This window comes from Leptinotarsa decemlineata, unplaced genomic scaffold (assembly GCF_025532065.1).
Source record: "Leptinotarsa decemlineata unplaced genomic scaffold, Ldec_3_MD MMD2_tig00000035_RagTag_RagTag, whole genome shotgun sequence".
In the NCBI taxonomy this organism is placed as follows: Eukaryota; Metazoa; Arthropoda; class Insecta; order Coleoptera; family Chrysomelidae; genus Leptinotarsa; species Leptinotarsa decemlineata.
Genome location: NW_027412540.1, coordinates 9,624,516 through 9,648,319, shown reverse-complemented (window position 1 = coordinate 9,648,319; position 23,804 = coordinate 9,624,516). Strand labels below are relative to the sequence as shown.

Genomic DNA, 23,804 nt, shown 5'->3' with positions numbered 1-23,804 from the left:
ATCATATTGAGCTATGTTAATGTCAAAACAAATTCAACATAATCAAATCAACTTTCAGAAGAAAATCATTTCTCTAACGGAGATTTTGAAATTTTTCACATAGAAAATAGAGGTTTGGAAGCAATAGAAATTAATGAACTTGAAAATTCGAATATTATAATTATTGACCTACTGGATTTAAATAGATCACCGTTATTGAACTTTCATTTTTAAAAACCGATGAAGTATTACTATTGATGTAGAATTGATGAAATATGCTTCAGGTTGTCATAATTGAAGCTGTACCTCAACATGTCTTCACAGTCCTGAAGTAGCTATTGTATAGCGAAATGCGTGTTGCTTTTTTTGTAACGTTTAGCGAAAATCTACTGTGTTGTGATATGATCGACAGAGGATTTTGTACTCTAAACAACAATGCTCTTTATTTGTTCCCAAATTTAATTTTTTTGTGTCTTTTCAGCTTATAACTATATGCTGTCGTTGAGCGATTTTTGCCCAATTTCTCTCTACAAATTCAAATTGAACTGAAGCGATGCCGAAACAGCCCGAAAAATCAACCAGATATTTGGCAATGATAGTGTTAATGAACGTTAGTGTTAATGGTTGGAGTAAATTCATTTTGGAGATTTTTGCCTTGAAGATGAACCCAGAAGTAGTCAACCAACAGTAATCCAGGACGAGGGTTTGGGAACCCTAGTGGAGCCTGACCCAACATAAACGGTGCGTGAGATGGCGAAAGAACTAGGCGTCAGCTCTCATACCGTTTTTGATGGTTCGAAACGTAATGGAAAGGTCAAAAAGATCAGAAAGTGTGTACCCCACGATCTGAATTATCGACAGTGGATGCTCTACGACAACAGGAGATGTTCAGGACAATGGTTGGACACAGATGAGCCACCCAGGCACATCCCAACGGCGAAAACCCACCAAAACAAGCCCATGGTTGCTGTGTGATGATCAGTGGCTAGTGTGATCCACTCTAACTTTCTGCAACTAGGCCAAATAATAATAATAATAACAGAAATAACAGAAGAGGCTGACATCTGGCAAAACAACACCGCCGTGTATAGCGTCGTCCAATCGGTTTCCGAATCGGAAGGACAAAATCCCGGCCTTGTGGTTCGGAAGATTGAACACGTATACACAAGATGGAGGCTAAGATCACGTCGGCGAGACAACACGCGTCTCGTATCCAATGTGTGATGGATTACAGGGCGGCCAACAGGCCTTTCACGCCCGCAGTGCAGCGAATAGCCGCCAAACTACGACGTATCCATCACACTTTAAGTCAAGGCGTGCTGTTGACCACCCTGCCTTGATAGGATACGAATACTAATGGCTGCTAAAAAGTCAGTAGTGAGGCGAGCGAAAGGTATCGAGGAAAACATTAGGTTTCGCGAGAAACCTTCTCGCTTATTCCAAGAGCCACCACGTGTTGTGGATAATCCGCCGACCGCTGATCAGGTGGAATCCTTCTGGAAGGATATCTATGAACACCCGCAGCCAGTCAACTTAGACACTCCAGCCCTATCGCAGTTCGAAGCTTTGAACAGAGAGCTTCGACAGCCTGAGCTCAAAGAGCCCTTGTGGGTTCCAAGAACTTTGCTGGTCCAGGCCCAGATGGGCTGAACACTTATTGGTGGAAAAAACTACCAAGCATCCACCGCCATCTGGCCTGAATTTTCAACTCATGGCTGGACGAAGAGCAGCCGATTCCGGATTGGTTTGTCGAGGGGCGGACCGTTCTTATCCCCGGAGATTTGTCGATTCCTAAGAATTAAAGACCGATAACATGCTTGAATTCGTGTTGTAAGTTGTTTACAAGCATATTATACACACGAATACTAACCGCAGTTGACCGAGTGTTCGAACGGATATATGAGCAGAGAGGGTCAAAGAGAGGAGTCGCTGGATGTAAAGAGAACCTGCTCATTGATAGATGTGTAACGCAGGACTCGACAATATTAGTGTAACCTCTCTATGACCTGGATCGATTACCGTAAGGCATTTGAGACAATTTTGCATGAGCTCATATTGCATTTGCTCAGATGCCTTGCGGTACCCGACAAAATAGTGAGATGCATTGAACAACTGATACCACTTTGGCGAACTCGCTTTACCATAACATCTGGTCAAGCAAGAGTCCAAACAGGTTGGGTCACTTTCAGAAGGGGTGTATTTCAGGGTGATTCCCTCAGTTCCCTTCTCTTCTGCATCTCACTATTGCCATTATCCGTTGCGCTCAGAAATACTCGAGGGTACCCCCGTAAACCCCCGTAAACCGGAGGCATAAGGTCACCCATTTGTTTTATATGGATGATCTCAAACTTTATGCCTCTGGAGAGAAGAATCTCTATCAGTCCCTGAAGGTGGTGGAAAAGTACACGCATGCTATCGCTATGAAATTCAGGATAGACAAATGTGCAATGGTCCATCTCAAAAGAGGATGACGGGGACTACGGAGAGGATGTGCAGCTCGTAGATGGAAGCATCCCACACCATCTGGTTGCCGGAGAGACGTATACTTACCTCAGGGTGGAACAACACCACTCACAGGAGGTAACAGCAGTGAAAAAATCTCTCCGCGGCAAGTATCAGCACAAATTTCGACAGATCTGGTCATCGGAACTGTCGGGAAAGAGAAAATTTGCTGCAACAAATATATTTGCCGTTCCAATCTTACTCTACTCGTTTGGAGTAGTGAAGTGGACTCGGGAGGAGCTGTATCAACTCGACGTAGAGACTCGAAAAATGATGCATCTCTATAGGAGTTTGGAGTAGTGAAGTGGACTCGGAAGGGGCTGTATCAACTTGACGTAAAGACTCGAAAAATGATGCATCTCTATAGGAGTTTGCATCCCAAATCGTCCGTTCAACGGTTGTACTTCCCCCGACAACAGGAAGGCCGTGAACTTTTGAGTTTGGAGTGTCTAGATGACAGAATGGTACTAGAAACAGCCTGTAGAGTCGTCAGGAGTTCGGTTCCCCCTCTGTGCATGGTCCGTGACCATGAAAGAGCAGGAATTGGAGCATTTCTCCTTATGGCGGCTGCCCGAGCAGCTGATGAACTCGGTATAGTTTTCGACTCTGAACGAGGTGACCACAACTCTGTCACCGAGTTGGAACCCGTTCAGCTCACTTCTGCAGGGACACAAGAATAAGCCAATGCATGGGGTCTTCTTCAATAACATTGAAGACCTTGGCTTATCAAAGCGCCTGACGTTCGCTTTTCTCAGGTCGAGTGGGCTGAAGTCGGAAACTGAGGAGTTCATCATGGCTTGCCAGGATGGTGTCTTCAACACCTCAGTCTACCGCAGTCGCGTGAAGAGTATAGAGGTTCCTGACATAAGGTGCAGGGCCTGCCGCGAGGCGCCCGAGACCCTAATGCACTTGTTATCAGCATGCCCAGCATATGCGATCTCGGTCTATATCCATCGACATTACGCGGCCCTAAGAGTGCTATATTACCATCTACGGCACTCTTACGGTATTGACGAGACACCGGTGTTGCCCTACGCTCCGGGGGATATTGAATCCGTTGTGGGAAACGAGAAGTGCCGAATTTATTGGAACTATTCGTTCTTCACCCTCAGGCTCATACAAGCTAATAAGCCTGATGTAGTCCTTCTCGACCACCAAAGCAAAACGATATTTGTCGTGGAGTTTTCAGCTCCTGGCGAGACGAATATCGTCAGAAAAGAGGAGGAAAAACGGATAAAATATCGAGAGATTTTCTCTTCGAACTCCGCAGACTCTATCCAGATCACTCTGTCAAGATGGTTGTTCTGATTATAGGAGTCCTTGGTGAAATGATGTCCTCTCTACTCTCGAATCTTAAAATCATACCGGCACTAAGGCAGAAATCTTAGTCGCACAAATGCAGAAGGCTGTCATTCTTGGCTCACTGCGCTTGCTCAGGGTACATGATTCTCGGACGCAATGATTACTTACCCCACGGTGTGGGGAGTGGTCATTGGTTGATAATGCTGGCGCGCCCTACCGAATGTATCGGGGCTTCGGGGGATAGGGCCTGACCAGCGCACACTACGATGAAAAAAAATAAATAAATGTCTTTATTGTTTACAACTAATAAGGTTCAACAGTTAATGAACAGTTTGGACAAAAATATGAAAAAGTTGGAAACAAAAGGCGAAGTTCAATTTTTATAACGATAAATCGTTAATAATTGCTCTTATCACAGCAGAGTCCCGTTGTGAGGAGATGAAAGGAATCAACCGGAAATTGCATCATCAACAGCCAGCACAGACCAACAGAATATGTCCGATCCTACTTCACCATAACGCCCGTCCGCACGTTTCACAAATCAATGCTCAAAAATTTAACGAATTCAGCGTCGAAGTTCTGCCTCACCCACCATACTCGGCAGACCTCTCGCCAACTGATCACCATCTTTTCAAGCTGACGAGATTATTCGATTTGTGTTACGTTGACAAAAGTACACTGAAATGACCTCATGGTTTGGAAATTATTTGTTTTAATTTTGTATCTAATATTCACATAATATTCACTCATATTTTCAATATTTCCTTTTTTTAAGGAGAAAACACAGGCACTACAGAAAAATCTTTCTCCATGATTTTTGGTATCACTGATAGCAAAGTGACAGATTTATAGTTATTTGAAAGATTTTTCTTGTCCTTGGGTATAGACTGAACACGAGTAATCTTGCAACAAGAATGAAAAACCCCTTCCTTGAAAGACAGGTTGAAAATTCTGCAAAATACTGGTGCGAGTTCATTTGCGCACTTTTTAAGTACGATGACGGGACCAGACGCCTTGTTGATATTGAGCTGTTTCAAAATTCGTCAGACTAGACGTTCTTGAAAAAAAATTTCCGGCATTGTGGATTCTAGTGTGGTAATAGTGGGTGGTGCCTTTCCCAGAAAATCGACTGTCGAGTTGGACGGAAATTGTTCAGCTAGTAGATTTTCTATTTCTTTGGAAGCTCTCCATTCTTCATATATTGACGTAAAAGTAAAACGATAAAAAGTGCTTTCTTAAAGTAGATTCCGTTTGAGTGATAAAGTACTCGACAGTAATATCATAAAACAATCCAACTGAATCACAACTTTCCGATCATGTCCCAAACCATTTACAAGAAAGAACAGCCGTTATTTTGAAACTTTGTCGTCACAAAGACGAATCCTAATCTCATTCATTCGGTTCAGTAATATTTGTCTCGCGCCATGCTATTTTATTGGCTTGGAGCAATGAAAAGTCGCGTAATAAGACGTAAAGCAACGGAGACATATGGCTCGGGGCTTAAACACTGCCGGGAATCCAATAAATTAAGGAAAACTGCCGCCTTTCATATGTAAAACTGCGTACTAGCACAACTTGAAACGTTGAAGAGGGGCTTTTATTCCGCCCTGAAATCCGATCCGCCTCAGATGCTTTTCTCTTTAGGAACTGAAAGATACTGTTTCTAAAACGATCTTTGAAAACAAACAAAGCGGCTCATTAGTTTGAGAAAGTCAGTGATTGCCTTGATATTATAAATACAGCAATAATTTTGAATCAATACAAAGAATATTGAATATTTATAACTGAACAAGATTCATGGTGCAATGAAAGGCGATTTGAAATTGAGGTACTGAATCGACGTAACAGTCATCGCTGGTCTCAAACAAGACAATCCACAATGAATCCAAACTTTCTCAGAGGAAATATTGAGGTAAGATAATTCATCCAATCATTTTATAATGATTGAATGGAAAATTTGGTGAAAAGATAAAGGTGGCTCCTTCTCCTAGTTCAAGAACCATCATTGAATATTTCAATGACGATTCTCATTCTCATTCACTAGATTCATTACCACTCGTTTCCTATCTCTGGGAGTATCTAAAAGATGCGCTACTCTCCTTCTGGTATAAGATGATATTCACGTAGTTAGTTCACACCAAATATAGTAGAAACTGCCCTCTCAAGAGAACTGAAGCGGCGACTTCATGTCATGCCAAGCTCCGACATCGACCGCCGAATGGGATTCACTCTCTTTATTTCAGCACAGTTTCAACCCGTCATTCATAGGTCTCACCAGTGGTGTCAAGCTAAACTAAGAATGCATTTCTGGACTCAACAGTCCTTTGAAGATGAGCCCGAGTAAGTGCTGGTGCTGGCATCTTTCTCTACGGAAAAGCTATATATTGGACCGAAAGACACTTTTTGAAAATTTTCCCTTCCTGTGCAAGAGAAAAAAATTGAATATAATACTAAATACTACTCATTGACTCATCAGGTGAATAAATATATCCATTGAGGCAAGCATTAACCTCTATGTTTAATATCTGTGTTGGTGAGAGTCTGCAGTTTTCAGGAATATGAAATTTCCATTTTTTTCTTTGGATTTTTTTCAGGTATGCAATAAGTTCATTATGATAATTCTCGCACCTTTTTTTCACTGAATGAAGGATCGACGCTTAGGAGTGACCATATTAATAATTGTTGTCGACTTTTATTTGGATCTTCTGGATCCTGGCTACAAGTCTCGCTTTCCACACTTGCTTTCTCGATGATTATGTATATCGCTTTGCAGCGTTCTTTTCAAAAATCTCCGACATTATTCATGATCCAGTAAGTACCTGAGTAGGCAGTTCTTACTGGTGATTACGTGGGATATTTGAAAAGCGGAGTTAGGAATCAACTTTCAGTATGTTATTTACTACGGAAAAGCTACTGTGATAGCGAAACATGTCATGACATTTCTGAAAATGAAGTTTGTGAAGATCAAATCATTAGGTGTAGTATGTGAAATTACTATGGATCTTCATTAAGTAACGGTTGAGTCAATCAAGGAACTCTACTTTTTCATACATTCACAAGTAATTCAACTACACAAGGGCAGCATCCAGGAGCTGTACTCTCAACATATAACCCATTCTGAAGGCATTGAAGAAATAAACATTTCTGCACAAACTAGAGGTCTTTGAAACAAACATTTCTGTACAGAGGTCTCTGCGGTACTTCTTTTGCGATCAATGAGACATATTAAAAATGAATGCTAGTGATGAGAAATAGTTTTAATTCATTTCTTGTGATGTTTTTGAAATGGCTATCACCAACCTCCTGACAAGAATAGAGTCTACTTTCAAATTCCGCCCTTACGTTTGTTAGAATTGGTATGCTATGCTCAATCCAACGAACAAAAAATTCCTCGTCTAGGTATTTTTAGGAATATAAAAGTGTAGAGGTGCTTCATCCTCCTGAAAGTTGCAAGAATAAGCGCTCGGTAAAATTTCCGTCAATAAAAAGGACCAAATACCGTATTACCAATAATTCCGGCCCAAACGTTCAATTTCTCAAGATTTTGTGTATGTGTTTCTCCAACCCATCAAGAATTATAATTACTCCAGTATCGATATAATAGTAGTGTCAATCAACTGACCAATTTATGAAAAGTTTGCTTCATCACTGAAACATACCTGATAGGGGAAGTTGGGTTGTGTCGAAATTAAAAGTGTATTTGTTTCACGAAACTGAAGTCGATCTGGATCATCTTCATTTACTTCATGTTCCAGATGGATTTCAAAGGGATGAAGATTATGCTTACCCACAGCAGAAGTAATTTCAGATCGGATGAGTATAAAATATAATTTAAGATAAAAAGTGGAGCAACATAAAGATTAACATCAAAAACATGAAAGAACAACATGATATAGCATATTCACGTAGTCAGACGAGTATTTTGCTTGTATGTTGAAACTTAGGAGCGATTTTTAAAATACCCCAGGTAATCAGAGACAGAGTAAAAGCAGCCCTACAATAATAGTTGTTTAATGGATTGTTTGAATTTATTGATTCTGAGATCTTTCAGCTTGACTGGTAAACAGTTATATAAGTTGTAATCCAAAGAATTTTTTTGTGATTTAGCTAGGCGATATCGATTTGTACAGATCTTTTCAGCGTTTCTTGTACGGTACTGATGAATATTAGAACGTTTAGGTAAGGTACTCGCAATTCTGTGGATTTCTAGCAAAACATGAAAAATGAATAACGTTGGTACAGGCATGATAGCTAGTTTTTTGAAAATTGGCTGACACGGTTCCCGAAAACCTACATTTGCCAATATTCGAATGGCGCGTTTTTGTAACCTAAAGATAATTGAGAGAATCAGATGTGTTTCCCCAAAGAACAATCCCATAACCAATATGAGAATGAAAAAGCGAATAATAAGTAATTTTTAATATATCGAAGTTGGTAATATTTTGAAGCTGTCGTAGAACATAAATAGTGCTGGATAACTTGCTCCTAAGCTGGTTTGTATGTTGATGCCAAGATAAGGTATTGTCAAGTGTTATGCCAAGCAATATCACACTATCATTTGAGGGGCCTACAGTGGAGAATTGAAGACGTTGTGTCTTATTGGTATTTAATTTCAAATTATTTGTTAAAAACCAAGTATTAGCTTTATTTTCAATGTCTTCCGATATTTCTGTTAGTTTGTTGATATTATTTCCACTGTAGATTAAGGTGATATCATCAGCATAGATAATTATTTTATTTGGTTCCAATTCTATGCCACAAAATTCGGCATTTAGTTCACTATTATACAGCTGTAAGTTTAAGGGGTGGAAATCAAAAGTATTTTTATAAATAGTGCACTACCTCCATATTCTCTTATTTTTCTACAGAAATGGTTCGCGAGAATATAACCATCTAGACTGATATTATTGATAGTTGCTTCTCTCTGCCAATGCTCAGAGATACCTACTATGTCAAAGTTGCATTCTTTCAAATAAGCAATGAATACTTTTATTTTGTTTGAAATACACTGAGCATTCACATGGAACATACTCACCGTGTCTGAGTCGTTAACAGCATTTTGAAATTCACAAAAATTTACGTCAAGTTAATTAATTACTACTCATAATGATGGGTATGTTATTATTGAGAATGACATAGTTGAAGAAAATATATATTATAAAGGTCTTGGCGTTCAAAAGGAGTCGAATATCGAAGAGGTAATTATTGAAAACTAACTGACAAATGCTATGATATAATTAGGACAAAAAAAGCCGTTTTTGTGGATTTCCTTCTACCCAATAATGACTGATTTTTTTTTAATTGAGTAGCCATTTATTATTGGATAGAAGGAAATTTTCGAGAAATGATATGGAATCCTAATTATATCATTACATTCGTTAGTTTATTTTTCATAATTACTTTTTTGATATTCGACTCCAAATGAAGACCAAGATCTTCATAATTTCATACGCATTTTTCTTCACTATGGCTATTTCTAATTACACCCTTTCAGTATATTAGGTGATCCTTGATGCCTTCAAACAATAGTAAACTATGTCAGATATAATTTCACAATCTGAAGAATAAATAGATCGGAACTGAAAGATAATTTGAAGCGTATTAAAAGGTGAATTGGAATTTGCTCTGAGAATTTGATGCGTAGTAAGAACTTCTGATGAAAAAGTTGAAATAGTTCGTAATTTGTTGAATTTATGAATCTTGACTATCAAATGAGATGAAGTTGATGAAAAATGACCCATGCATTTTCAGAATCAGCTTTTCCTCACCAAGCAGAGAAATAGGAATCATCTAAGTGAATCTAATGTTGTTATGAACTCAGATGACCTTTATATTTCTATCTTCAACATCTATCAAGAAAAGACTATTTCACTATCAATACTATCAAGAAAACCATTTCGTTTTCAAAAAAGCCATAAGGAAGGTAATTTGAATTTTTTCCTTAATTACAGAATTCAAATATTGGACGGAAGTCATTTGTTAAGGTAAATATAATTCTGTATAACTTCTTACCTCTTTTTTTTGATAGGCAAAATTATCAAATACGACAAGTTACTAATGAACAGAACATTTTACTTTATGAAAAATACTTTGAGTTCATGCAGTAACTTATCGGGGTGAACTATAAAATTTGATCTTCTTACACCCGATGAAAGTTTCCCATTACAATTTTTATATTTTTCACATTGTGGAGGGTCAAATACAAAAAAAAAGTGAATAAAAACATCTCATGAGTAACATGAATGATGAAAAAGTACACTAGACACTTCCACAGCAGGAAGAGCACAGTTGAAGAAGAGATTAAAGCGTTGAAAAATAAAGATGGAGTGACTGTTACTGTTGGCAGTAAATATTCTATTCGGAAAAGTGGATTATACTTCCATGGAATTTCGACAATAGAGATAATATTTTCGTTCTAGTGTGGAAAAAGTGTTATCATAAGATTGATTATACGCTAAGGTTCAAATTCAACCTATACAACTCAAAAATGAGTGGAAGGATGTTCAAATTTTTATTATTAATTATAATTTTTATAATCGCACAAAAAAAATTCTGGAAGGTATGTAATTATCTGCCGATAAGGTTGGTTATTGAAATTGATCGATGAAATATTTTTGTCAATCTATGAATAGTTCGAAGAAATAAAATCATCGGAGAACATTCTGAAAAATGAAAATTTCAATCAAATTTTTAATGAGTAATGAAAACCGTTTTTGATATCCGATGTAGCTTTGGTTCGTTGCCAATTATCAAGTTTTCTGTCAAATACCAGAAATATATTGACTGTGTACGATTGATGGTGTACAAATCCATAATTTGGGACATTTTGCTAAGCAGACAACTCGGGTGTATAATAATTCGATGAAATTTTGAGACCGTAGGTCATAGATTTCATAAGTTATGGAATTTCACATATTTTGATCGAATGAACAAGAAAAATTATTGAAATTATTTCCAGAACAACGAAACGGGAAAAGAAAACATGAAGTCAAAACATTCAGCGTCGAACTTTAAATTTCAGGATTTGAAACGGAAGCATATTTGTGTTAATTTTTACTGGTAGAACAGTAAACGTTTTCGTTCTAAATTTGTCTAATTCAGTATGTGCCAATTTGAATGTTTAACTACGCATATACCATTTCAAGGAGATCCGTCTACACTAGCATGCAGTGGCGCAGAGCGCCCTTAAGTCTAAAACATCGACTCGGGGTTGGAATAGTTTCTCTTTTGAACACCATTCATACGGATCTATTTAATGGACGTTGAGGTTACTGGATATGTCTTGTGTAATTTAGGGGTTATAAATGCGTCGAAGAGCTGTGGCGTTATGTTTTGTTTGAATAGCAGCCGACACAAATCCACGCTGAAATGAAAGAAGCATGCATAATATCATGCAAACATGCACATAAACACATAAAAGCAACTCCAAAGGTCGTTACTTCTTACCTCCGCTCTATGTTTCGTAGTTATGGGGAACTGTAAAGTAAGAAAAGAAATTTGTGAGACATTGATGGTGAGAGTATGAAGATCATTTTGACCTTGGCACTTGAAGCGAAGTACCACATGAATACAAAAAGTGACAGTGATGAATGATTCTATATTCAACGTAGAAATATGTGTGATTGTTGACATGTTTATTTTGTGGTAATTCATGATCACTTTAATGAAATAAATAAAAAGACTTTCGTCTAATTTCCACTAGTTAATATTATTTATACGAGGGGTTTTGGGTTTAACTCTATCATCAAGTATAAAACTTGATGATGGGGTTAAACCCGAAACCGGTCGTATAAATAAAATTAACTGAGGAGATTAGACGAAGGTGTTTTTATTCATTTCATCAACGTATCAATTCAGATTATTTTGTGAATCTTGACTTTAAATGGTGATACTTGTTTCATGTTGAATGTAACGATTTGAAATTTTCTTTTAGGAAGAATTTCTAAAAAAACTCGATCTAAACGGTTCAACTGTCATTTTTACTATTGCTGTTTCGAATCTGTACATTTTGATGATGAAGAAAGTTCGAATTGCACTGTCTATCAATGTTGATTTTACGAAAATACCTGGTTTGAACAGCTGGTTTTAGAGAAATAAGTTCTTGAGTAGAAAAACAGAGAAGTGTGAACTCATTTTGCTGTCAATGTACGGCAATTATATATTCATTATAGCGTGTGTTCATCAATTAATCGAGAAGTCGTCTGCAGTAAATCATATATAGCTACATTTTTCATAGAATCGCAGAAGCTGGTAACTGAAAATGACGAACTTTGATAAAATTCAATCGAGCAAAAGTATGTTCACAAGTATCGATTTCAATTTCGAAGTAGGTGAGCACCTGTCTACCTGAAGACAATATAAAACAAACAGGCGAACTCTGCCTTCGAAATATGAAACAAAACCAATGTAATTGCAAAATTTCTTCATCACGCATATCGCAAATCGCACTGACACCTCCTGAGATATTCATTCCAATTGTATTGTGTAGTGGGCAATTATAATGCACATGAAATGCTCAAGATAACTGATGTGTTTGATTTTATACAATAATAATATGAGTTTATTAATGACATTTTATAATATATACACTGGAAATAATAAACAAACTTCTAAATGAACTGATAACCTTGAGAAGGCAGGTGAAACTTGTGCCAAGGTAAGTCATGAGAACAGATAAATCATTATAAATACAATCACACATATATTCATATACGAAGTATACGAACATGTGTGAAAAAAAGAAAATAACATATAAATACATAAATTCAAAATATGTGCTTGATAACAATATATGAATTAAATAAAATTATTCAGAAATGTAGTTGATGACCTGTATAACATGATTTATTGAAATTCATTATATCATGGAAAAAAATTCGTGAAGTCCCTATTATCCATTCTTTAATTTTATTTTTATATGAAAAAAAAATTTAGTTTTCAATATGAGTCAGCGTATTAAATACATAAGGAATTCTATACATCTAGTTTTTTTTGTGATATGGATTAATTTATCTGTAGATAGCTTTTAAATCACCACAATATGATCATTTGATTAAACACTGAAAAGGGTATATATTAGGATCCTCAAAAAAGACATATGCCTCCGAATTTAATGATTCAGGTCAAAGCTCCTCAGGGTGAGAATTATTAAGAAATAGAAATATTTAAAATTCGTCATTTGTGTATTTCTATTTCATGATTAATGTAAAAAAAAATTAAATTCATATGCAAGTACATACATACATACAAGTTATATTCAAGTAAATTAGTCAGTACACTCAGTATTTGGAACCTTAGATCAAATATTGAATTCATATTTCAAAATAAACACCCAATCTGATACCATTCATTGATTACAATTTCGACTTCAAAACTGATGTTTAGTATTTCAATTCAAATTTGAAATAGATAGTGAAAAATAACTAGTAATTATGAATAAAAATAAATTCTAAAGTGCCATTTATTATTATAAATACACTGAATAGTGTCCAAAATTTCATTTTTTCACCAAAACTTGGACATATCGTTTCGTATGATTGTTGAACATGGATTAATTAATGAAACATAGAAAAAATATATGGTTTCTTTTGAAAAATACTGTACCGCTCTTTACGCGTTACGTGTCATTTTCACGCCGTGTTCAGGTCACGGGTTGCCTCGGGCACCAGCTTTCGGCGTGGCGTGCTCCGGGCAGCGTCAGTGAAGAAAGTAAAACACCAGGGGTCACTATGGTATCGACTAAATTGATTGTGGCCAGTACGGCAGGCTTTAATTGCCATCCTGGGTTCCAATCCTGGGTACCTGCTGTTTTTTTGTACTGGAACTCGACCTCGAACGGAGCTGGAACTGTATTGAAACTCTGCACGTCGTCTTGAGTTCAATCAGGATGGAACCAGCTCCCTTACTTTTTCGGCTGGCTTTTGTCGAAGAAGGACAAATGTGTTCATGACTGAGGGGATGGCGGTATGAAGTCCTCAGACATCAGTACCGCCCTTCACGGGATACCCCTACCTGGCTGGGGTGGGATGGATGAAAAAGCGATTTGTCCGTTCGTCCTCATTCGACAGAGTCTCGGGGCCTTCTATATCGGGAGGGGTCGTCTACAGCATAGTATATAGCTTCTCTAACTAACGGATTTTCGTAAGTTTCCGCACCTTCGAAAACTCGCCGATTCCTCAACCGAATGGATTGCCGAATGGAAGGCAGCTGCAAATCTCTGCGGATGGCTTCATTCCGCACGAACCAAGGAGCATTCACAATCATCCTCATTGGTTTATTTTACAATACCTCCAGAATGGAGATATTATATATCACCGCTTATCCCCAGACGCCTGAAGCATACATGATGACAGGCTTGAACATCGTGCTGTAGATGGTGATTTTGTTTTTCAGGCTCATTTTTTATTTTCTATCAATCAGAGGGTACAGACTTGCAATCCGACCCTCGATCCTAGATTTAACGTACATGAAGTTATCGCCTGAGTTTTGTCCGGGTTCACTCGGATCTTCCAATCTAGGTACCAGCGCTCGAGGTCGTCCAATGCACGTTACATGTAGACGACGCCGAACTCCCGACCTAAGGAAGATGAGAGGAGAGCCGTGTCGTCGGCGTACGAGGATATCTTCACACGCTCGTGCCTTGGGAGGTCACTGGTGTGAAGAGAGTACAGCGTCGGAGAGAGCACAGCCCACTGTGGCACTCCAGCGAGGATCTCTCTGTTATCAGAGAGCCCTCTACTCTAACCTGAAAAGTTCTGCCTTCCAGGAAAGACCCAATCCACCAGATCAGGCCCGAGGCAGCTCGAACGCGTTCAATTTGTGCAGAAGGCCTTCGTGCCAAACACGGTCGAAGGCCTTCGAAATATCTAATAGCACAATATGTACTTTTTTGTTGTCATTAAGCTCTTTGATGGTGTTTTCGACCAGCCCTAGAGCCTGTAACTCAGTGGAGTGTTCTCTCCTGAAGCCCAATTGTTCATTAGGGAGAACATTTCGGTCCTCAACTTCTTCGTTGAGTCTTTGGAGAACAACTTTTTCAGCCAGCTTAGCCGCCGACGAGAGTAGACTGATCGGGCGGTAGTTCTGTGGGAACAGGGGGTTCTGACCCTGTTTTGGGATCATGACGACGATCGCATGTTTCCATCTTCTGGGGAAGTGTCAACTGGGGGTTCGAAGGAGGTTCGAAGGATTCCAAGAGCTCTTCCTACCTTTCGTTTCGGTGATCAACGATGGCCCGCTCGACTTGGTTGGCCATCCTATGTGCCGCAATTTTGTTCCCTGGGAAAGGGTTCGTTGATAGAGCCTTCTTAACCAATTTCTCTCTCGTATCAAGTCTTTGATACGAGGGGAAAACTCATTATAGCTCTTTAGCGGACACTCTTTCCTGGAGTTGGTCGCTCGAAACGCATCATTCACGAAAAACTCGAAACGTTCAACTGCCGCGTCGAGTTCGTCGGGAGAGTCGAGTACCTCAGGAGGGGCACACATCTCTCCGAGCTGGGCTGTGAAGGTTGTATTGAAACTGAAACTGGAACTGAGACTATACTCCACTGCCTTGGTAGAAGTTGTTTAAATCTGTTTAAAAATCAGTTGCCCCCATACGAACGACAACTCTCAGAAGTTGAGAAACTTGTGCGAGCTAAGGACTAACGAGGTCTTACCTTTTAACGTGTGATTCCTAACACTCCTGCTTTCGAGATTATTTGAAATAAAGTTCAACGCGGTGTCCGGTGATGGGAGAGTTGTGCCCTCCATCGGTGGTACGGTGTATTAACAAATAATGTATGATTTTCAAATCTCATTGGCGACCTGACATAGTACAGTTTCCTCTCGCTATAGAGTGGCAAATCGCATTGGCGACCTGGGATTTCTATTGCGATAGAGTGGCACTTTGACCTAGGAAGGGACTCATTCAGTGGGGGTGAAATAAATAACGGAGCAATAATATAACACCAAATAAAAAGCTGTTTCTACCCGATGTACCACTGGGGAAATTAGTAACTTCGTTAATTCTTATCCAAGAATTCTTATTGAACTAATGCTTTCCACATAGAAATATTAGAAATTTGTAGAGGAGCGAGACTGACTTGGGAATATTACAATGAAAGAGTGATTATATTCAAAGAAATGTCATAAAAAGTTTGTCTCATATGCAGATGAATAATTTTTGAAAACAAAAAGAAGTGACAAACTGTCCATAAATATGGATCAATACGATATTTGTTCTGCCATAAAGATAATTATCTAATTCACTTCCATTTCATTTTTTGTTTGGCCAACTATTTCGAATATACTGAAAAAACATCATCAGAATCTTTTGAATAACATCATCACAACTATAATATTTTTGTCAATTATCTCATACAAAATTGAAATAATCATCTTCTGCTGATATCTAATCTAACTTTTCCAGCGTTCAATTATTTATTCAACCAAACGAATGCGTTCTGTCATCTATCTGAAAGAATGAAGATCCTCATTTTGAGAAAAAGTCTGAGGCCACAAAACACCCTAGTTATGATGTACGCGGAGGCCAAGGGACCTATAAATGTACCGCATCAATCTTAACTGGGGCGTTGAAAGAAATGGGAAAGTGTTGAAAATATCTGGATTCATCCGAGATAAATCCCGTCCCAAATTAAAAGATATGAGTACAAGAGCCTTCGAGATACCATTCTTAATTTTGTACACCAGCGTCGTATGTCATTTCTGAAGAGATTCTTTCGAAAGATACGTTAATCTTCATCTCGGATTAGTGAAGTTGGCGTGGAATGGATGAAAAGTGAATTAATTCACTCTCACTTTTGTTTCCTTGCTATTCATCAGTTTTTTGAATGGACAACATTCTTGCTGCGAAACAGTGTTTTTGTTCAATTTCATCAAAACTTTCTTTTTCATTCACGAATGAAAATCACTACTGATATTCGGATTTCTCAAGATGACATCGACGAGAAAAATAAATATACACTCTCAACATCTATTGGAAAAGAATTATTTTCGATTTACTAATCTTACAAGATGTCTATTTTATATCTATACTCTATTCTATTGTATATCTTCTACTCTTTATCTTTCGAATTGATGTTTTGTATTATTTTGCGTCGTAGGATTCTTCCTGTGAGTTTACTCTGATTGAGAAGGCAAATATTTTTTGCTGTTACTATACATTCAAATGCTTCAGAGATCCTCTGAAACAACTTTGTGAATTTGAGCATGAGTAAGCCAAAAACACCCCAAACACAATCAACATTCTTTTGACACATTATGAAATAATAAGTTCTCCTGATGAATTTATATCTTTTTGCTATTATCATTATCTAATAATGACATGTAATACGAATTGAATGTATAAAAAAAATCATTATCGAAAAAAAAATGGAAACTGCCCAAACTCACTTTTGTCAGTTCTAGGGTTGTTATAAAATTTGAGGGCTGTTTCAGCAAAACGTACCCTTTTTTCGATTGAACTAATCATTGACCTTTTATGGGAAGTAACATAAATGATGGTGTCATGAGTTCATACTCAATTTGAGTTATTCTCTAACATACACTGGTAGGCAGTTTAGGTCAAAAGTGAGTATAGTCTCACTCACTTTTGATTCTCCATTGTAACCAACGATGATTCATTGTGGTTCACTCCTTCTCAAATCCAACCAAATAAGTCCAACTTCTCAATGAAACCGATTGCTTTATTTGGTGAGTGATCTTTCAGATCAACAGGCAGCGACATCGAGTAGGTGCTGTATAAATAATGAATAATAATTTTTGTGAGGTTGCTGTATCTAGTGAGATCCTATTTGGCCTGGAAAGTATGTCCCCTGTGACACACTTGAGGGAGTTACCTCCCATAAAGTACTCACTGCACTCTCCGGGTATGCTATGCTTCAGATAGCCTGTAGCAATCCAGGTTGGAATGTGCAGATCTGAAATCGAATCAGTAGACGATCTTATTATATATTGCCGATGACCATTGTTATGATAGGAACTTGATTATTGAAACACTACTACCTAGCTTTATTCTACTGTTCTGGTTGATATGAGATAAAATACTACTTTATTCTACTGTTCTGGTTGATATGAGATAAAATACTCTTGCGTATTATTCATAGCATACCACTTATTTGATAAGAGTCCATTTATACGAGGCCATAGAAAAAGTTTTCTACATTTTGTACCTTCAGTAATTACTTAAAGCTGTTCATCTGATAGTTTTGCCGTGAAACGAAGTGAGACTGTCAAAAAAAAAGTCAAGTAAAGCTCATTAATCAATCGGTTTTTCAAACAAATAGCTAATACTGGCAATTATCAAAACAATTATTAATTGAACTATCTGTTAATAGTGCTGAATCTACCTGATGAACTCAATCCTCTTGAATTTGTATTCCTTGAGAAAATAAATAACTTCAATTTTTTTGGTGATGAAATACATATCATTGTTCCATTTGTAGTTTTATTCGAACCATTGGACCATTGGAAATCATAATAGTTTGTTGATATATCTCCAATAGTATCCAGAAGCATAAATCCTGTATATTCAGCATCGTATTATTTTGATCGAGATGCTACCAAATGAATTTTGAACTGTTGTTTGAAAAATATAAAGTTTTCTGCTAAATTTCCATTCCAGTCCATTCCACAAGCATTTTTTACATTCGCGTTGGGCTTAGATATATTTCGCCACTTTGAGTTTTCTTTGGTAATTATAATTTACCAAACAACTGCGCCATGTTATAAAAGGGACATTATTTTTTGGAAGAGAAAGTTTTTGGCTCTCTACTACTCCATCTTGTTACAAAAAAAATTACAAAACATGTTAATTGTAACATTACTCATCTCAGACTGATTAATTCTTTTGTTCTGTCAGTATAAGATGAGATGCAGTTGCCCATCACCCATGATAGCATAATGGAGACATTTCAATTTATTGGACCATTTTGAAGTTATCGGATTATTAAAGTCAATGGTCAAAAGCAACTCATCGCCTCCTCCTGTTGGCTGTACCGCTTAGCCTCCTAGGTTTGTTAATAGGATCAGGAGTTGCATATCTGAGAAGCTCTGATGTTATGGGAAAGGCCGTCATTTCGAAGGAGTGTTATATCCAAGGTAGTGGTATTTCAATGCTTTCTGCTACAAAGCAGCGAAACTTCAGGTTGCAACCCTCAGAAATGGCTCGAAATTCCTAATGAAGATATCATAAGTTCGTAGATAATTCGTAGGCACATAAATAATCTTACACAATTCCAACACTTTATTATTAATGCTATAACGAAGTTATATCAGTAATGATATGAGTTGGGCTTTTTTTGTGGATTCCTGGGGATTGAAAATACTCCAAATATTCAAATAGTAATTCACTTTCAGGTAATCGAAAACTAACTGTAATAACTGGTATGATAATGAACACCATTGGTGAAAATTTACATTTATGAATGTCTGAGGGTGTCATTTCATATCCAGTTAGTTTATCATCATGTCATAAATTGACTTTGCGCTACTATTTCATCCCTTACAAACTTTAATAGTGATTAATTACTACAATTACAAGTTTTTTACTAATCCAGTAGTTCACGATCAATCCCCTTTGTTATTAATCATTCTCATCATATAATTACGTCACTTCTAGTTCCATCAAGAAAGTTTATGATGAAGCAGCTAGGTGCTGAAAGATTTCAAAATATGATCATCAATGGATGAATGTACCTGTGCAGGAAAATGATTTGAAAAAGCATAATAAATGTTACTTTGTCTATAGCATTAGTTTTGAAAGTTCATGAGTATAATCAAAAGAACAGTGAATCGAAGTTTTAACGTTTTCTCTGTTATTTATTTTAATGAAATATATTGAAAATTTTTCTATTCCATCTTATTCTCACTGGAATATTTTCATTATTGAACAGTTGAGGTTGCCTTGAACTTTCTTTGTGAATATTTACAGAACTATTAATTGAAATTCAAATTTGTGTTTCGATAGCAGATATATGTAACTACATCAAACTTATTATATAGGTACGTTTTGTAGTGAATATACGATAAAGAAAATGGTTTTCATCTAATTTCCACTGCGTTTATTATTCGTTACGACCGGTTTCGATTTGTTAGACCATTTTCGAGAATGGTCTAACAAAATAAATAGATCATCAATTGAACAAACTTTTTGTAGTATCAGTTGGATGTATTAACACAAGAAATCAGTCAAAATTCCTTCACCAAATCACTAAAGAACGAAACAGAAATGAAGATAAACAAAAAAATATGATTCTTCACTAGGTGATCTTCTGTCCACTTTATGTATCGTTAAATTTCATTCATAATACAAAATAGTTCAGACCAAAGAAGTTGTGAGCATGTTCATAAAACTTGGGAATAGTTTATCAGATGTTGTCTTTCTATAATATGATAATATCAAACTGAAAACCAACTCTTATCTATTTTTAGATTGTAGAAGCTGTCAAATCGATTTGAATTATAATTATTCCCACTCTAACTCACTGTCACAGTTCACTGAGTTACATTTTTTTATTTAAAAATTGATTTCCACTGGTAATTGAAAGTGAATTGTGATTAAATGTGTAATTATCTACATGAAATTTGTCATCAGGTTTACCAACTTGTTGTTTTATTGTTTTGTATGAATGCCGAGTTCATTTACCTCATATGTAACATGTATATTCGTGATTTATTATTTGACTGAAATGAAATTTTCATCATCATTATTATTGCAGGTTCATTGAGATTTTGCTGCTGATAAAGTACAGTCGGCTGATGTTTTGAATAGACGTTTATTCAATCGTGAAGAACAAACTCAGAAAAGTTCGATCGATTACAAGTGGAGCTTTGCTTTTTCATTCGCTGTCAAAGTATACATTTTTTTTAATATCTACGAGACTGTCAGAAGTACTATAGGAGTAGCTTTTACATTTTCCACTCGTTATCAAATTCCTCGGGAAAGGGTTTTTTTATTGTCAAAGTCAAATGTTTTTTAAATAGTTCTCCACTAGTTCTACAACAGGTTTTATATAATAATGCATCAGTTTATTCAGGTCGAAAAATATTTTCCAAGGATTTCAAATGGTATTTAGATCCAATGAAAATGGATTTCTGGCAAACTTCAGTAGTTTCAGCAAAATGAATAGAATTTATGACAGTCTATATTTTTTCAGCTTCTTCAGCATTTGAGTCTCATCACTGCCAGGTTGATAATCTAAATTCAGTATTAACAACTGTATCTGCAGAGAAGGTGGGGCTTCCTGGAATATTATCGGGAAATTTAATCATATGCATTATGCATTTCTGATGAAGATGAAAATCAGAAAACAGTTCAAAACAAAAGCTTCTATACTTACAAAAAACTGATGTGCATCACTGACCGTCTACAGTTTTCCTTCAATTCGAAGTGCCACTTGACAGAAATATGCTAGGAATGTATTTTCTGGTTTGCTTACATATTATAAATGTTTGTGAGTGGCTTTTCATAATATAAATATACTAATATTATGTAGTTGTCTATGAATGGTTAATCAACATTAACGTGAAACCTCGTGAAGCAAAGTGAATGATCATTATGTTATTTGAGTTGCATGTTTTCGAAACCTCTGATGCAAAAGTTTTCAACAAATAGAGTGACTGCAGTCTACAGTTTGTATTTTGCCTACAGTTGAAGATCAGCCAATCCTGGCACTGATAAGACTCAACGGACAAACTAGCTGTTTGTTGATTGTTGTTTAAATTGATGAAAAATGCTATACGGTGAGGAATTATATTTTTTATTCTGCTGTATTGAAATCTCAATTGTGTAATAAAATCACAAAAGTGATGTCGCTTTTCAATAGAAATCAATTAAACCTAGGTTGCACTCCGATGTCTTTTCACAATTGATGACTTCTAGATGCATCTACTAGGATGTTGTCCATTTGAATAATTTTCTGAAAGAAAAGCACTTTTTTGTGAAGTGACAATCTGGAACTCAACGTGGAGCACTAGATGCAAATTAGGGTGTTCAAATAAAGGGAAATATGAAAAAAATCATTCGTTTTATAGTTCGAAAATGTATGCCTGATTATATGCAACTGAAAAATATAAACCATACCACAAACGATATTACCCTAAATTTTTCCTCAAGAATCTAACCGTTTCAATGCCTGTAATATCATCTTCACTCAATTCAACAAACTGTCACTTGGATTTTGTTACATTAAGGTTGTATAAAAGTTAAGAAATGGATTGAAAAGAAGTGGTTGCACTTACATCCTGGGTCGACTGGACGAGGTCTTCCTCCAAAATGGAATTCGAACCGTTGGCCCACCTGACCGTGGCTGCAGGCCGAGCTCCGTGCACGACACAATCGAGCTTAACGTTCGTCCCTTGCACGACGTGGTTCTCCACTCCTGTTAAATTCATGCCCGTCGGACTTACTGCAAATAAAATAACCTAATTAGTTTGTTGACTCACTTTTCACGAAGCGGCGACGTTTTTCTTCTCTTTGGTTTTGTTGCGGCCGGCGGGTTTTTAAATTGCAAATGTTGACTCTATTACGGTCGGTCTCACTCTCCAGATGGAGATTGTTATAGCGCGGTTGGTGTGTCGGAGTAATAACTGAGAAACGCAAAAATATCAATAGTGGTATCAGAAAAAAAAGTAAAACAAATTTCGTAGGAAAAACTCTTTCAGCTGAGAAGGTGCACATAATGTTGAAGAGCTCCAAAATTATTGAAGAATGGTCTAATAGCCGTTGACATTATTTGTTCATCAATTATGTGAAAGTACCAAATCGATATGGCTTATGTCCAAATATTGAGGGTGTTGTATTTAAAATAAGAATTTAGTACAACTATCGTTCAAATGACACACCCTGTATAAATATTTATCGTGGAAAAAAAGCTCAAATTTAAATAGTAACCGATGTGAATGAACACGTCCCATTTCTTCATTATCAAAGTTATTGCATTCGGCTGATGGACACTGCATAAATAACATTACTAAACTTATTCAAACATTGACATTTCAAACTTTGACATGTTTTGTATACCAATTATGTGAATAAAGCAAAAATCAATATACACGGTGTTTCAAATTCGACCCTCACCATTGGGATCTCGGAAACTGTGAGAGATACGAAGATGGTTAAATTGGGGCAAAGTTGCGCATTCACCTGACAAATAATATGCCGTTGAGAAAGTTTTGAAATTCCGAGTATATTCGGAGAAAACAGAAATTTCGCATAATGTTTTTTTATTTTTTGGCTTCATTTTTTGAAGAATTCGAAAACAAATTGCACTTCCTTATTGCTACATTCTCCCTGCTACATAATGGTGTTTTCAGATGTGCTATCCGACGTTTCGTCTTCCGGTCACCATCATCAACTTTATTTTTTTTTATTTCTTTTTGAATGGAACCAGATTTTACCTTCTCATCAGTTATAATTCTTTCTCGAAAAATTTGAGATATTGAGAAAAATTAATTCTTATCATAATAGGATTTGATTTTGATGTGTTTCTCAATTTGAATTTCAATCTGTTACACTCAATGGCATTTTGTTATTGTACAAGTTATTGAATTTTTGGCGGAAAAATGGCTTTAACGAATGAAGAACAAAGAGATATGATATAAATTTATTACAAATACGATAGAAACAGTGTTAGGACATAGGAAAAGTATTTAAACTTGTATCCCGAAAGACGACAACCACATCGAACTATGTTCAAGTTATTGGATCAAAATCTCACCGAGTTTGGTTCATTTGAAAAGCTGAGGAAAAAATACGGACACAGAATGGACCAGAAAATGAGGTATGTATGAGGTAAGTTAGGTTGTGTCCTTTTCAATGAAAATCAATAATTTGCAGATAAACATGAACCCGGGGAAATCTACACGTCAAATTTCCTCCGAAATGAATATTTGTCATACAAGTGCTTGGTGACATCTCAAAAAAAGCGGTTTAAAATGTTACAGAATACATATATCTTTAGAGCTTGAGCTACCTTGATCAACTTCACTATGCGGTCATCCAAAATCATTTCGTGGAT

At 36.7% G+C, this 23,804-nt stretch overlaps 1 protein-coding gene across 13 annotated transcripts in view; it reads right to left on the bottom strand.

The window, feature by feature from the left end:
- Positions 1-23,804, bottom strand: part of nrm (neuromusculin) — a 1,033,009-nt gene that overhangs the window by 72,842 nt on the left and 936,363 nt on the right. For 12 of the 13 annotated variants that reach the window (XM_074171837.1, XM_074171836.1, XM_074171841.1 and 9 more), the window contains 2 exons: positions 22,027-22,193; positions 11,230-11,259 (listed from right to left, as the gene is read on the bottom strand). In XM_074171837.1, the coding sequence (XP_074027938.1) occupies positions 11,230-11,259; positions 22,027-22,193 (197 nt within the window). The remainder of the gene's footprint in view (positions 1-11,229; positions 11,260-22,026; positions 22,194-23,804) is intronic. The other variant, XM_074171839.1, reaches the window with a different exon arrangement.